This window comes from Phodopus roborovskii, unplaced genomic scaffold (assembly GCF_943737965.1).
Source record: "Phodopus roborovskii unplaced genomic scaffold, PHOROB, whole genome shotgun sequence".
Taxonomy (NCBI): domain Eukaryota; kingdom Metazoa; phylum Chordata; class Mammalia; order Rodentia; family Cricetidae; genus Phodopus; species Phodopus roborovskii.
This window is the reverse complement of record NW_026126514.1, coordinates 15,065,950-15,082,928: the sequence shown is the minus strand read 5'-3', so window position 1 is coordinate 15,082,928 and position 16,979 is coordinate 15,065,950. Positions and strand designations below refer to the sequence as shown.

At 35.5% G+C, this 16,979-nt stretch overlaps 1 protein-coding gene across 3 annotated transcripts in view; it reads left to right on the top strand.

The window, feature by feature from the left end:
- Positions 1-16,979, top strand: part of Mdga2 (MAM domain containing glycosylphosphatidylinositol anchor 2) — a 761,827-nt gene that overhangs the window by 715,005 nt on the left and 29,843 nt on the right. For all 3 annotated transcript variants that reach the window (XR_007835196.1, XR_007835197.1, XM_051195916.1), the window contains exons 11-12: positions 11,887-12,064; positions 13,163-13,183. Coding sequence is in view for 1 of the 3 variants with exons in the window: in XM_051195916.1 (XP_051051873.1) it covers positions 11,887-12,064; positions 13,163-13,183 (199 nt within the window). In the remaining 2 variants the exon portion in view is untranslated. The remainder of the gene's footprint in view (positions 1-11,886; positions 12,065-13,162; positions 13,184-16,979) is intronic.

The window sequence follows — 16,979 nt, the reverse complement described above, 5'->3', positions numbered from 1 at the left end:
ATGAAATTCACTGTCATGTGGTGATTTATGTCTGAGTTGTGAGCACAGAATAGATGCAGCCAGAGCACACATTCACAGGTGTTCAAAGCAGATACTGACTTAATTAAACTGTCTGATATCACAAAATCTAAAGTGCTGTGTAGTGCTTAGCCTCCTGAGGATGTAGTGTATCATCCACACACCCTGTATCATCATCAGTGTGTGTGTGTGAAGAGGGAGCCTCCTAATCAGGAAAACCTGTAAAAGAGATACATAATTTGCAGTGATAGGAAATGAAGACCAAGTATTAAGACTGTAGCGCTGGAATTAGACAAACTGAGTTTCCTAGACAACATGACCTCAAAAATTGGATGGCCCAGAAAAGTCTGTTATTATATCAGCTTCCTCAGTTGAGGACACAGGCATCACAATAGCCGAAACACACTTTCAGAAATAAATTAATTAATTAAATTAAGGCATGACATCTTCAATAATCTGGTCATAGTAAAACCTCAAAAAAGCCAATTGGTTTTATTTTTTGCATTTCTTAATGAAATTACTTAGGGTCAGGATTCTCAACTACCATACCAAACTGCAAATCCATGAATTGTGAAGATGATGCAAAATACAGCATAGACCAACATTCCTGATGTGTGACTGAAAGAGAGGAAGGTCACCTCTTAGGCACCTGAGAGGCTGAGGTGACAATAAATTAGAAGGGACCCAGCTTAATGCAGTTTGCGTGAAATCACATAAGAGCATGAGAAAACTCACTTTCTTTTTTTTTTTTTTAATTTTTAAACTTTATTTTTATTGATTCTTTGGAAATTTTACATCATATACTTCAATCTCACTCGTTTCCTAGTCCTTCTTTGCCTACCTTTCATTCCTTCTTGAAAAAAATTAAAAAGAAATAAAAATAAACAATAAAAATACTAGTTAAAAATGTGAGAAAAACAAACAAATAAACGAAACAAAGACAGACAAAAGCAAACACTTTGCTCCTCTGTCTTTCCTGGCTTTATATAATCTCTTCATTCATCTAAGTAGCATTGGGAACTGTGGTGTATCACTCAGTACACCCTTTTGTCCAAACAGAGTTGCTTGAAAATGCTCATTGGGTAATGAGTTGTCATTCAAGTTACTTCTGATACATCATCACTACTACACCCTCACTGAAACTCCTCTTAGATACCCTACTCTTGCCCTACCTCACATAGGTCCTGAGGCCATAGTTCTGCAAAACTAGTCCTTTCAAGTACTCCAGCAGGTCATAGATTGGGTAGATATTGGTGTGTACCAATTAAAAGCCCCAGGGAGGTAGCTGAGTTTGTCAGTCTGATTGGCTTGGACCACCCACGTTCAGATAACGCGGGAAGCCACCTCTCACAAGCAAATGGAGAGGCATGGTGCGAGCTTTTCAAAATGCAAGGGCCAGCTTTCCTCAGAAGGTTAGGATTAGATTAGCATGACCCCCAAACTTCAACATGGCTCAGCACATGGTTCATATGGGCCTTGTGGTGACATGGGGAATGGGCATCAACACAGGCCCTGGCAGTGGCAGGACCACAAACACAGATGTCACCATGGTCCTAAATAGCAGGACAGGCCACAGGGATTGTGATGGCCTCTTTGGTGTCATGGCCCTTGGTGACATCTGAAACTTAAGGAATTCTTACATCCCTTGGTGGTAACAGGAATGATGGACAATAATAATGGGTCAAAATTCGTTTGAGTGTAACATATTGTTATACTTACAACAGGTCTCATGGGGAGGGTTTCTTTACTGGGGAAAAGAAATGGGAAAGGGAGGGGAGAGAGAGCATAGCTGTAGCAACCTACTTGGTGACACTGTCAGGACCTTGAGCAGGTCAGAATACTGCCTGAGTACTGGCAAGTGCATGCATATCCCCTGCTAGATCCCCAAGGACAGACCAGTGCAAGTGCCTGAATGCTAACGCACATATCTATATGTCTTCTAAACTTTTATTTTTCTCTCCAGTTTTGTCATTTTCCTTGTCCAGGACATTTTGTATGGAGAAAAAATACTCTATAAATTTTAATAAAATGGGTTAAATATGAATACAATATAAAGATAATTAAACAGCTCCCACACTATCCTCTGTTGATTTAACTAATCATTGAGATACATAGGATACACCCTACTTCATCAAATTCAATCGGTTTAGGTTGGCTGTGTTTAAATTATTCAGAGCAACTTTGCTAATCTTTAAACTATCATCTCGGGACTATGAGCTAATAATGTAAAGTACACAGGCGAGCATGCAAGAATGTTAAGAGCTAGCCTTGTTTCTAGTCCTGTGGTTAGGTTTTGCTGTTGTGGAAATTCTGGCTTTGTCCGGGTTTTCAGAGCCTCTAGAGTTGAAAGGGATGCTCTGCTTTTGTCGCATTGTCCTAGCACCATGCCTTTAGCTGTGTCACGTCTGTTTTAATTAGGTGGGAAGTTTTGACTTATATGCAGTCTTCCTTTTCCTCCCTTTTTTCCCTTTTTTTCCTCCCTCTTTTCTTCTCTCACTCTTTCCCTACCTTCCTTTCTTCTTTGTATTATCTCTGAATAACATTACACTGGCTGTCAGAAAAGAAGACTTTTCTGAATGAGTAAGGCATAGTACTCCCCACCCCACTAAAAACATCCTTGAAAATGCTTTGCAAGGCCTTTCTTTTCTTTGCTAGATTGTTTCCCGGACTCTGCCTACACAAACACTTTCAATCCCCCACAGCTAGCAATCTCTTAATTAAAGAAACACAGAAGGAATAGGCACTACCCACTAGGAAGAGTGAAGACATGGATGTGTCCTATAAGATATTTTATTTATTAATCAAATATTGTAAATCAAACATCAGATATCAATAAAAGTTTACATTGGCTCTGAAGAAGGGGAAAAAAAGAGTGAAGCCATGGGCAAGCTCAGGGCTGTCTTCATCTAAGGCTTGCTACAGTTTCTTCTTCTGTTTTATAATTAGGTAACTACTGCTGAAGGACCTATAAATGAGGACTATGAGGAGACTGATGTTTCAAATATTCAGATGCAGGTTAATGTGTTATTTGGGGGGATGGAGAAAAGGTCCAATGGATAAGAAACATTTTTCTTGCAAAAGACTGAGTTAAGATCCCAGAACCCACATGGGGTAGCTCACAACTACCTGTAACATCAGCTGCAAGTAGTCAAACACTATCTGGCCTCCACAAGCACACACACATGCATAGCTCATGCATGCATATGTGTAATGTGCAAGCACACATGTACACACACACACACACAAACATACACAAAATTTAAAACATATTTGAAATTGTATATAGTTATTGAGAACTTTAAATATTAATAGGTATGTGTTTCATTTTGGCAATTCTATTTTTAATTAAAACCGAAGCATGAAAAGGTGAGGCTCAATGGCCATGAATGAGAACCAAACAATAAACACGCATGAGGTTTTAACAGATTTTATAAAAATTCATGCAAAGCAATGGCCTTGGAAACCTCATCATTAACTCCAGTAGAGCCTGTGCTGAAAGGAATGTGAGAAGGGAAAGTGTGGTCAAGAGAACAGAATGTCGATTGCTTTACATCAGAAGTAAAACACACTGAGAAAAATTCACAGTACAATCATGATGCTCCCAGATCTAGTAAAGAAATATTTTAATTCAGAGAAGAAGAGCAGTAGGTAGATCATGAAAGGTATGGCACCTCTTCATAGCAGTTTCCAGAGGAGGTAAGATCTTGTATGAGGAGGGGATACTTAGCAACATAATAGAGCAGACAGAGTCAGATGAGGGGAGTGGTACCTGGCATCCTCTGTCTCACCAGTACTTGAGATGCTGACAGAATATACAAAATGCCTCAACAGTGGCTGGCATGCTGCTGTTAAACACCCAGGGCCTTAAAACCACCTAAGAAATCCATAGATTGAATAAAGTGTTGAACAGGGGGCAAGGCCAGTCCAACTACTTAGTAAGTGGACTCTGCCTGCTGGAACAGGAGAAAACACAGATGAAGTGGAGGGTGTCTGAAAGCAGTGTGTGTCAACCATGAGTCAGGGTCCCCTCTGGAGCCTCAAGTGAGCTATCCTGAATGTCAGATATCTGCATTAGGGGGGGGTCACTACAATATGAGGAACTGTATTACAGGCTGCAGCATTAGGAAGGTTAAGAACCACTGTCTTAGAGAATAACAGTGGGAAAGTAGAAATGATCTTAAGACAGGCTTCATGCTGCCTCCCACTCCTGCCCCATTTTCCACTTTTCTCTGTGAAGTACTCAGCTCTCAGCACAATTGAGTACATAACCAGAGTTCATGGATTCTAAATCCTAAATCTACTAAGTTTAACTTGACATGGCAGGAATTAGTAATATGATATCAGCAATGGGGTAAAAGTGAGTTGCAGAAACATAAGAACATGCCTGTTTAAGGAGGAGTATTTCCTATAGAATCCACATCTACCCTAGGTACATCAGAGAATATCTTTCTAGTACTCCTCCATTTCATACATGACATTATTCTGATTGTCAACTGGTACCAGAAACTCCAGGTATTATACACATATAAGTTAGATGATTTCAGTAGCAAGAAATTTGGGTTTATACCTTCAGATAGAGGAAGGGATTAGTTAGGAATTGAAGCATACAGAGAGTTAACATCACTTACTAGTTTGCATCTGCTAAGATGATTTATTGCTACTACAGCAGTATTACACCTTTGAATTACGACATAAGTATGGATCCCTAATGCTTTCCAAACCCCATCTGTATTATTGTAGTCAATGCCCAGTGAAAGCCATAGATAGTATGCACCTTGCCATGACCTATTAAATTTATGACAATGGAAATGATGCAAGGAGGAGTACATGTTGCCGTTGTACATCAGGAGATGGCAGAAATTTTAAATAGCAAATTCAGATGCTTTCTATTGAGGGGCTAAGTGAATCAGTCCATCAAAATGAAGTCAGCTTTCACAGAGTGCTGGAAATAATAGTCAAGCATCCAAAAGATGTGACCCACAGAAATGAATAAACCTCTACATGTTTCCCAGAGAAGGCCCTGCCAGCAACAAGTGTGATGAAAATATGAGCAAAGTTTGACATGGAACTTTTCCTACAATTTATGAGAAGTAACTCTTAATAAGAAGAGTTCCTACAAAACCCTTTCATTGACAAGATGTAGATAGAACAACAGTGCATCTGAAATCCATGGCATCTATCTTTTATTTGGGAGTATGAAAAAATGTGGCATATGTGCATAGTAGATTTTTCTTAGTTATTATAATTGAACTTTTTGTCCATGTTCAGAAAAAAATGAATATAACTCAATATCATTGTGTGAAATAAGCCAGTGTCATGCTAGCAAATGTTGCATCTTTTCTCTCATAGGTAGAAAATGGGTAGGGGAATGGGTGAAATTAGAAGTGGGACCAGTAAGGATATGCAAGGGAAAGAGGCATAGGAGAGTAAAATAGTGTGGGTAGGAAAGGTGGCAAGATAAACTAATGTAACCAAAGTACAGGGATGGATAGAAACACCATAATGAAGTCACTGTATCATCAGTGTATGCCTACGTTGGAAAAGGGAATGATTTGCAGCCTTGAAATCTCATTGTACAGAATTATTCTGTAAATAATCACAAGAACATATGAATTGGACTCTGTAATGTCCGTACTTTTAAAGCTATTATATTCCCTTGCTGAATGACTGGTTAATGCAAATAGCAGAATAGCAGTTCCCAAGGAGGGGAGTGTTAGTTTTTCTCTCTACTAGCCACATTAAAACAAGAGGAGTGATGGTGTGCACGTGTCCTATATTCAGTAAAATTACCCTGTGTTCCCTTTTAGCTCTCCCCCATCCAGTCCTTTTTAGTAGAGTTCATAAAAGAGCTTTTAGATGTTCACCATCCAGATGGAATGAGAAAAAGATGGCAGCATGATTTCATTTCTCACTTTCAATTTGAAGTCTGTCACAGACTTTTGCTTAATTTGCTTAAAATAACAACTTTGTTCTTTTGAAAATTAAAGGAAGAATTTAACGTGGTTTGTTCACGCCTGAGACCTTTTCAGCAATAGCTATTTAATATCCCTATGTGGTAAAAATTAAACAAATAAATAACACCACAAACCACAGGTTTTAATAAAAAGCCTCATCATGAGGACTTTGGGGCACAGGCTAGATTTAAGTTTTGCAGAAGGAACACGACTATTAAGCAAAATAAAACGGATTTATAAATGAACACGAAAAAAATTTAACACTTGATTTCCTTAGCAACAGGAGGGATGAATTGAAGCTGTTTCTGTTTCTATGGTTTGGACCTATTGTTTTCAAGAGTTTGGTGGTTTCCTCTTCAGTAAGAGGGTATAACTGCCCATTCATGTGTTTGTGAAAACACTTTCAGTTTTCCATTTGTATTTTTTACATGGCTGACATGCAATACAAAGTATTTAATTATATATGCTTTCAACCTTTGATTGCAGCTTGAAAGTAAAGGTGTAGAACCAAAAGCATTGCTTTTGAGTACACATATGAGGTTATAGACTGCAGGATGTATAACAGCATCAACATAGCCACACTAACTAAAATACTTGAACAGAACCTTTATTGTATCGGTGTAATACCTATAACTTTTCCCTCTGGTAGTGTTATACATAGGGGTTGTATTAAGCCTACAAGTTCAGAAAACTGTATCTTGATTCAGCTTCTAATCATATTTGCTTTTATGCATTTATCTGAAAGAGTTAAGCTGATTTTATCTACCTTTTTAAACAATTACACCTTTGCCTTATGCTTTCTAGATATAAAACTTAGCATTTAAAAACAGAAGAATTGTTATTTACATTAAGCTATTTTTAAGAAAAAAATGGACTCCAGAGACATTTTATTGATAGCCTATTTCATTTTTATACTTTATACATTTTATACTTATGCTTATACAATTTTCTATGTTTCCTATGTTATGAATATCCCTGCTAATGAGTATAAAATCCCCTGTTAAAGTTGTAACATTTTAGTGTCATGCAGTTTACATATCCAGCAGGGCTGTATGCTTGCAAGACAGATGACAGATTTTTTTTTTTTTTTTTTTTTTTTTTTTTTGCAGACATGTGTTTCTGCATGTCTTGTGCGGACAGATACACTTTGTCATTTTATTATGGTCATATTTTTTTCAAGTTCATTTGCACAGCAAACTTCCTTAGAGAATAATTTCCCTTTCTGGAGTATAGGGAAGGCTTGATGTGCAGCATAATAAAGATGTAAGTATGTTGTGTATATTTGGTTGCTACCTGTTACAGACTCGTAAGGGTTTTAAAACGCTAGGTTCTTCAGACACACCAAAGCATATGTGTCATCAACCTTGTGATTTGTTATCCCAAAAGAGATGGAGCTAAGAGGAACCAAGGCTACAAGATAGCTTATCATGGATCTACTGTGTCATAAATCCTGTACAGAATCAATGTTTTCCAGCCTCTTGTGTGAATCCATAATGCCTTTACAGTCTTATTTGTTAGAAAGGTGGAGTTACAGTCACTTCCATTTCTTATACATAGGTTCTGACATTCTTAAAGTTTCTTATTGTTTTAAGGCTACACCAAACGTTAGTACTGTTACATTTTTAAAAGTTTAGTCTGTCTGGTTGTGTGAAATAATGTGGCTTTAATTTCTATTTCATTGATTCATTGTGAGGACTTAGCATTCTCTAATTAATTAGTTATTGGAGTTTCTTCATCTGTGAAATACCTATTATCTGAGTCATTTTGCTACTGAATTCTGCTTCTTGTTTACTTATAGGAATTTTAATATATTCAGGCTATTTCTGTGTGGTACAAACAGATATTCAAATCCCAGGCTTATGCATCTTAATGCTAATGGGAATGCTAATGACAGCTGACTTTTAACATAGATGATTTTATTTTTTTGTTGAGAGTTTCATGCAATGCATTTTGATCATGTTCACCCCTACTGTTCCCAAACCCACCCCTGCCTCCAACTTCTCCCAACTTCTTGTTTTATTTTGAAATATTCAACAAGGTCCATTTGTGCTGGCCATATACTAATGGGTGTGGTGTTGACCTAGCAGGGGCTACAACCTTAAGAAAACACTCTCCTTCCCTAGAATCTCTCCACCGTTCAGTTCATATTGGAATGTTGACTGAGATACTCTAGGCTCTTGGGCAGGCAAACACAAAGCTGCTGTGAGTTTGTGACACTTCCACAAGACACTGTTTCCTTTGGTGCTCCCACATCTATGGCTTTTGCAATCTTCCTCAATATTCTCAGAGCCTTGAAAAAGGGCATGACATACAGATGTCCTATACATGGCTGAGTACTCCACAGACATTCATTCTCTACGCTGATCAATTGTGAGTTTCTGCTTTAACCATAATCATATTTATACCCTCTGTTTTGTCTTTTTATTTCTATGTATTTATTTATTAAATTTAAACATAACTATATTATTTTACTCTTTTCCTTTTCTCTCTCCCAGTATTTCCTTGTACCTCCACCCTTTAGCTTCCTCTGATTTATGGCCTATGGCCCATTTTTATTAATTATTGCTGCATGTGTAGTATATGGTTATATAATTCTAAGTATGTAAATTCAATCTGATCAGTATATATATATATATATATATATATATATATATGTATATATTACTTGTATGTAGACAAAGTTTCTTTCCCTCCTTGTCCCACATTCGTTTAGACCCAAATAAATAAATAGAGGCTTATATTAATTATAAACTGGCCGATGGCTCATGCTCTTTATTGGCTACTTCTCTCTCAATTATTAACCAATTTCCATTAATCTATTTATTTCTACATGGCCTTATCTAGCTGGAGAATGCTGAGACCTGTTATTCCCCAGATTTCTCCTTGTCTGGTAGCTCCACCTATACTTCCTGCCTGGCTACTGGCCAATCACTATTTTGTTCATCTACCAATAAAAGAAACATATATACAGAAGGATATCCCCCATGACTTGTATGTATATATTTTCAGGACTGACCATTTGGCAGTACAGATCTAATTGATGTGCTATTTTCTAGGGAAGATGGTTTCTCCCAGTCCCAGAATTTCTTAGTCCCAGAACTGTCTGTAGTTCTTTGTCAGGATGGGACCCTGTGAGAGTTCTTCCTCCATGTTAACACATTTATTGGTGTCATCATTTTTTGGTTCTTGTTCAGGCAGCCATTATGATGAGACCTCATGGGTGTAGTTTGCCTGACATTTCCAGGAGATGCAATCTCACAATAGACATCCAATTGTGTCTTTTAAAGTTAAGTACTTGAGCTTCCTGAGACTGAGTTCTCTGTGTAATACGTAGATAAGGATCTTATATATGCTTTTATTCTGTACACATACCTCTTCAATTGTATATTTTTTTTCTTTCTTCTGAATACAGCTCCAAGAATTACACATGAAGTAGCCTTTTTTTTTAATCCTAGTATTTTGTCTGTGCTTTTTGAGACAAAATTACTGAGAAATACAAACAGTGCACATTTTAGAAATACCCATATTCAGAAGTACAACAGCATAAGTATAAGAACAGTAGGAGTCCAAGCTTTATAGTTAGGACTAATCCACCTTCAGAGAACAAATCAGTATTCATATGAATGTATGTAAACATACATTAGATATGAACATATATATAGTATATGAAACAATATATAAAGAGATATGTGTACACATAAGTAATTCATGCATATGTGTGTACAGAAATAAGAGATGAGAGAGGAGTGAGAATTACCATGCGTAAATCTAAGAACATGTAAATCACCATCCATATTAGTAATTTGAATTCCTTTTCAAACAAGTGTTGTCCTCAGCTGCTCACCACCAAGGTTAAACCTGAACTTCGATTCATAACAATTTGAGACAAACAAAAATAAAAACCTAAGACCAGTAGAACTGGGGAATTTTCTCCAACTTTATCTGAGCTATCAAAAGATTTCACAGTAAGAGTGAATGGCCTTGTTTGATGCCCTTAGGAGCATGTCAGAACAAAGGTAAGTCTGTAAAAGACTGTATTTTTCCTTTTAGTCCAAAACATCCCCCAGTAGGAGAATTATAAGTCTATGATCAGTGCATAGTTAAAAAATATATAAAGGGAATACTTTACAAACAAGAATACATGTAATATATTTTAGGTAAGGATAGTAGCAGAAAGTATTAGAAATAATCTATGCCTATTATCTATCATCAATCTTTCATCTATATTATTAGATTTAAGAAGAATAAAAAAATCCATGTTAATTGGATAAACCAGCAAAATATATAAAAATAAAGCAAAACCTCAATTTGCAACTACATATAAATCTATAATTACATATCAAGAGCACTAATGAATAAGATGTAGGAATTTAATTAATAAAATTTAAAGTGTTTAAAAATATAGACACATGAATAAGAAATTAAAAAAGAGGCATAATTTGTATGAGAGAAAATCAAATATACATATAAGAGGGAAAGAGGGAAGAAGAGAGAATCTGAGAGATTGAGAGAAAGAACCAGTGATTCTGTAACGATGCAGACAAGTCCACAGTCTCAATTATTAAGTGCTTTCTTGTATCTGTTTGTGACTAGGTAAGACTCAGTATTCTTTTCTCATTTTCAACTCCAAAATAAATGAATATTATTAATGAAGCATCTTATAGATTTATGTTCCATTTCATTTATAGGTTAATCAAGTTCTTGTTTCTAGACAATCAATCATTTCTCTATAAATAAATGTTGACATTTCTCCAGTGTTTCTCCATGTAAAAAAACTTATTCTTCTTCAATTAGCAGACTTCCTAATGCTGAATATTTCTTAACTACTAAGGGACAAACCAAATGGGAAGTCGCATGACAGTAACTAATTTATTTCATAAATGAGTACCTTTCTTTTCTTAACTGCTCTCCTGGGTTATTTTTAAATTTAAAAATTTTTAATGGAATGGAATTACTAGAAGAGGCTTTTTTTTAAAATCTCAGGATGTATCTCAGAGAGCACTTGCCATCATTTGTGAAGCTCTGAGTTCAGTTCCTGGTCCCCCCCTAAAAAAAAAAAAAAAACTAATCATAAAATTTTCTGAGCATCATATGTTCAGTGTAGAATATAGTATAACACTTATTCCTTTTTCATCTTGCCTCAGTTGTATTTTAATCCCCTTTGCTCCACTGGAACAATATATTTCAAAGTCATTGATATGTGCTTCCTCCTGAACCCAATGACAGATACCTGACTTTCCTAACAATCAAACATTATTCTTACAGAGTGGCCCTGTGATTACTTAGATATGGATCCTTTTCATTGACATTTGCTGCATCACTCTGGACCCCTTTGTCATTTTAATTTTTAATTACATGTATAACTTTTGGGAATCATCTTATACTGAGTTTTTTTTTTTTTCAGTCTTCATTATATCTCTGTTTTCACTGGACTACAGGAGCTAAGGAAATACTCATCTGTGTGTTATAACTCTCATACCTTCAATTCATCCTAGAAACTGTTACGTACAGCATATGTGTTTGTTGATATGATAAAGAAGTTATAGTACTTTAGGAATCTAATACACAATCAATAATTTATGTTAAACATAGTTGCACATACTCCTCTTCAAACATCAAGTGGTCTTTGTTTGAATGATCCAACTCTCAATATAAAATGATCCATTCAAATCACTTGAATCTACGTAACTAACCTCTAATAATTTTGCAGTTATCAAGAAACATCAGCAACAGACTTTATAAAATATATATTTATAAAATATACATATATCATGTTTATAAAATATTAGATGTTTAATAAACACCTAAAATGAAATTTAATAAACTTTCAAACTACTTTGCATTTTCTTAATACAAAGCACGTAACTTTAAATTAGCTGCTAGAAACATTATTGTACAATTGCTTTAATTTCAGGCTGGACAACAACGTTGGTGGGAACAGGAGATTAAAATAAATGGGAATATTCAAAAGGGAGAACTAATTACATATAACCTGACTGAACTAATTAAACCAGAGGCCTATGAAGTCCGACTAACTCCTCTTACTAAATTTGGTGAAGGAGATTCAACAATTCGTGTAATCAAATATACTGGTGAGTAGTTTACATATATATATGTAACATATATATATATATATATATATATATATATATATAAAACAAGTATTTATTAATGTAAGAAATTTTGTAGAGTATCTTACTACATGTTCTCTTGTTGTGTTGACTCCCCAAACATAAAATTATTTTTGTTACTGCTTCGTAAATGAGATTTTGAGGCTGTTATGAATCATAATGTAAATATCTGATATGCAATGGTCTTAGGAGCAGAATTTCCACAAGGTATGTTACCAGCCATTGTAATTCTTGGAAGAAACAGAGAGGCTTTTACACCAGTAGCAGTTTACTATCAGTGATAACTGATGACCTATAGACACATTCCCTGTTACACTGTAAAGTACAAATGTTTTAACTTCTTAGTAAAACTTGAAATCCTTATTTCCCTTTCAACAGCAATCAGATGGTGTTTTTATGAAAGTCATAATTGTTTTTCTCAATGATATGCCACTTGTATCATGCCACTTAAGATATGGTAAACCTGTGATCTGAAATGTCCGTGTGTGTGTGTGTGTGTGTGTGTGTGTGTGTGTGTGTGTATTTGTGTGTGTGTTTGTGTGTGTGTGTGTATTTGTGTGTGTGTTTGTGTGTGTCTTAATTCAATTAAACAAAGTAGTGTCAATGTGTTTATTTGTTTCAGAAACACGACATGATTTAAGAATTTCATTATTTTTATATGTCATATTATCTTCCAAGTGTATATAATAGAAAATATAATCTGTAGAATAATTGCTTGCATTCTAGATTATAGACTATTTTACCAATAGCACTAGTTAGGGTATAAACGTTTAACAGTGCCATTCCCTGAAAAGTGATCCTCCCCAATATGCTCTTTAGCATTGATCTTTGTAGTACTTTGAAGTTCTTAATATGAGCTGGAAATAAAATGCACTCCATCCCATACAACCAAATGGACTGCAGATATAATTACCCACTGCCATCACTAGGTTTGGGAGAAACTATAGGATGCTGTGTAGACTAATTAGATTTTTATTTACAAATAACATCTAAGCCTTGCTAACTTTTTTTTTCTTTATCTCTTCTTTCCTTCCTTTTCTTTTTTTCCTTTTCTTCTAGCACCTGTAAATCCTCATTTGAGTAAGTATATTATTTCTACTTAGGAAATCATATTCTATTACATTGTGAAGAAAAATCAAATTCATATAAATGTAGAAACATTAGGTAAAAACTGTTCTTAGTATAAAACAATGATTTTAAAACAGTACAGTTGGCATTGTGTATGCACTTCAAAGTTTATAGGATATCAGAGATTGAAAACAAATAATTTGATACTCATAGTAGATGTTTATACATTTAGCTAAGTTGGAAAATGGGGAATCATTTCCCCAAACTGGTTAGTATTCACTGTTCTGGAACTGTAGGATTCATTTTAATTTTTGTAGGATATTATTTGTGTGTTCATTTTCCTGTCATACTACTTTGAGTTGATTCTGAATCTGTTGTCTTTTCCTCGCAGAGACTAAGGTTACTTATTAAAGCCATTTACTATAATAATAATAATTATTGCTAGTGCATATATGTTCATAATATGTGTATATAGTATGTGTAGTAGGGTAGGTCCTACAGTTTACATCTATGGAGGTCATGGGACAACTTTTCTGAGTCAATTCTCTACTTCTACCATAGTATCCCGGATATTAATTCGGGTCACCATGCATATGCTGCAAGTGGTTTTCTTCAATGAGCCATCACCCCAACCCTTGATTAGTTAACAAGTTTGTATTTGAGGTTTTTCTTATATGTGATAGTATTTTACTTTAGCATTGTATTTATTAAAAGCAGTGCCTAACTATATAGTCTAACATCAACTAGAACAGAAATTATCATGCTATCTTTATCACTTAAGTATAGTTATTTCAAATATGCACCACCGCACCTGGCCACAAGTCACTAAATTTATGTAAATATAAGCTCCAATATATTTGATCTGGTTTTAATTTTGAATTCTGAATTTTTTCTTTACATTAAATTGTGTAAATACATGATGAAGAGTAGTGTTCATATACCTGAAAATTAGTTCCACACATAAAAACATCTTATATCCATGATCTAGTAGAAACAACTTGAGGGGAACAGGACTCGTGTTTTTTCATGGTATAAATAGAGATACTGTCCATCATAGATGAAGGCATGGCTCTTGGATCTTGAAGTCAGGAAACAAATACATGAGTATTGCTGCCTTTCAAGTTTTCCCCCTTCCCCCTTTCACTCACTGATTCCAGCACATGAGGTGTTACTACTCATATTCAGGGTGGATTTTCCTTCCTCAGTTAAATGTCTATTTAAAAAAAACTATAAGGAATATACCAAGATAAGTTTCCTAGGTGATTCTAAATCTAGTATGTGGACAATGGTGATTAGCCAACACATATCTCTGCAAATCATTTGAAGTAAGAAGAGGATTTACTGTGAGATATATATTTACCATTTCAATATCAGTCCTTGAGAACATGGGTCATGGAGTTCCAGGGGCTATTTATTTCTAATTTGCTACTTCTTCACCATATTTGAATATATTTGGGGAAATACAATAACATGTTGGAGATCATATAATGTAGAATATTTAAAATTTCATTTCTATTGCTATGAAGAGACCAAGGCACCTAAAAAACCAAACCAAACAAAACAAAAACATAATTCAGCTTCATGATTCTAGAGGGTTGTAGAGTCTATAACTATCATGGCAGGTACCAGTAGCTGAGAGCATACACCTGATCTACAAGCATGAGTTGAAGGGGTATGGCATACCAACTGTAATGATGTGAGCATTTGAAACTATTAAGCCCACTCCCTCCAACAAGGCCACACCTCCTAATCCTTGTGGAACTGTTCTGCCAACTGAGAATCAAACCTTCAAGGACATCAAGCTGTGTTCTTATAATCAGAATGCTATCAATAACTGAAAATGTAGTGAATCATTACTTGTCTGCCTTTGAGAAATTCTCAGGTTTCCTTTTTTTTTCCATATTGTGAGATCTTTTAAAATCCAATATTACAGTGACTTTGGCTATTTATGTAGCTCATTGAATGTGCATTATTTTTCAAATGTTCTTTATTGGATAAGATTTATATGAACAATCTTCCTAGCACAAATGTTTAATTATCCAATTTAAAGTGATAGGATAATAATCAAATTATTTTATGCTACTAAAATGTCACTTTACTACACCTTTAATCCCAGCATTCAGAAGGCAGAGGCAAGCAGATCTCTGAGTTCGAAACTAGCCTGCTCTACAAAGCGAGTTCTAGGACAGCCAGGGCTATGCAGAGAAACCCTGTCTTGAAAAACAAACACAAAAATAAGAAAAAACCCACTTTATCTTTTTTTTAAAAAGGTTCTCACTAGGTCTTTATTAAAAACAATTGTTTATTTGATATGTATGTTTTGCCTGAATATCTATACGTCATGTGTGTGCCATGTCCTCAGAAGACAAAAGACAGAATTGGACAGTATTGGACCTTCTTGGACTGGAGTTCCAGTTACTAGCAGCCATGTGCGAGCGGGGAACCAAACTTGTTCCTGTGGAGGAACAGCCAGTGATCTTAACTGCTGAGCCATCTCTCCAGCCCTATTGTACTTAATTTTAAACAACATAGCATATGTTTCTACAAGAATTCTGAAGTACATTTTTCCACTTGTTCTTTGATTTCCTTGTGTTCATAAGTAATATGAAACTAAACAACTGAAGACATTTAAAAACAGTCTCCTTTGGGATCGAAGCTCTCAAGTAAAAAAACTATGCAGTGTTCCTAAAAGACGTCAGGAGAAATTAGCTTGTACATTGCCATAGTACTGTCATAAACATTATGCTTTTTGCTGATAACATCCTAAGATCCTGTCTTCTTTCCTATAAAACCAGTACCAGAAATATGTGCCTGAAAGACGTTGTGTTGGGCTGGAGAAATGGCTCAGCAGTGAAGTCCAGTGGTTAAGAACATTTCTTGAGCTAAGTTCAGTTCCCAGTCCCTGAATCAGGTAGCTCATGGCGCCCTGTGACACCAGCTCTTCTGGCTTCCATGAGTACCCCCACACTGAAGGTACACACGCACACACAGACACATACTTAAACATAAATAAAAAAGAGTTTATTAAACAAAATATTTTATGTAGAATATTGTCTTTCTAGAACATATCCATCTAGATAGAATATAAGTAAGTATACAGATACATAGCAACTATGTAATCTAACAAAATTATATTCCTTATATGTAAAGAAAGAGGCTTCGCTTACCTCAGGTATATGATCTGAATCAAGTTCCCCTTCCTGAGTATTACTAATGAATGGATCTACCCCTTTGCAAGGGTGTTAGGGACTCCAGAGGGAGTGTCTTTAGATGTTTCTTTCTCTGTGAACTTCAGCAAAGCTGGAGTCTTTGTGAACTGTATTTTTAACAAGTAGAGCTGACTGAACCCAAGTTTGCTCAATTGTGAGACTCACAGTGAAGAGTACTGACATTTTGCTGAGCCTTTTATTTTGTGGACCGGAAGAATATGCACTACATTTAATATTCTTTCAACTGTTGCGCCCAACTCATGTTTCTGATGGAAGTTACTAGCTCATTTATGTATATACTTTTTGAAGCAGGGTATATCCCAGTAAGAAAATCTTCTATTATAGGATTACCACCACTGCTATTTAATGGCATGTTGAAAAATCTCTCTCTGAACTCACTCAGCATATGGCAGGCATCAAAAACTCCCAGTCCTTCCTCAGGGTCTACATAGAGTTATTTTATAAAATTCACTTCAAGTGGATTTCACACATCTGGCAAACCTATACTCATCTCAAGCATGAATGATGACTGCTTTAAAAGCAATTTACTGTTGCCTTGCCCTAAGCAAACACACAGCGTCGCAGATGTGTGTATAGAA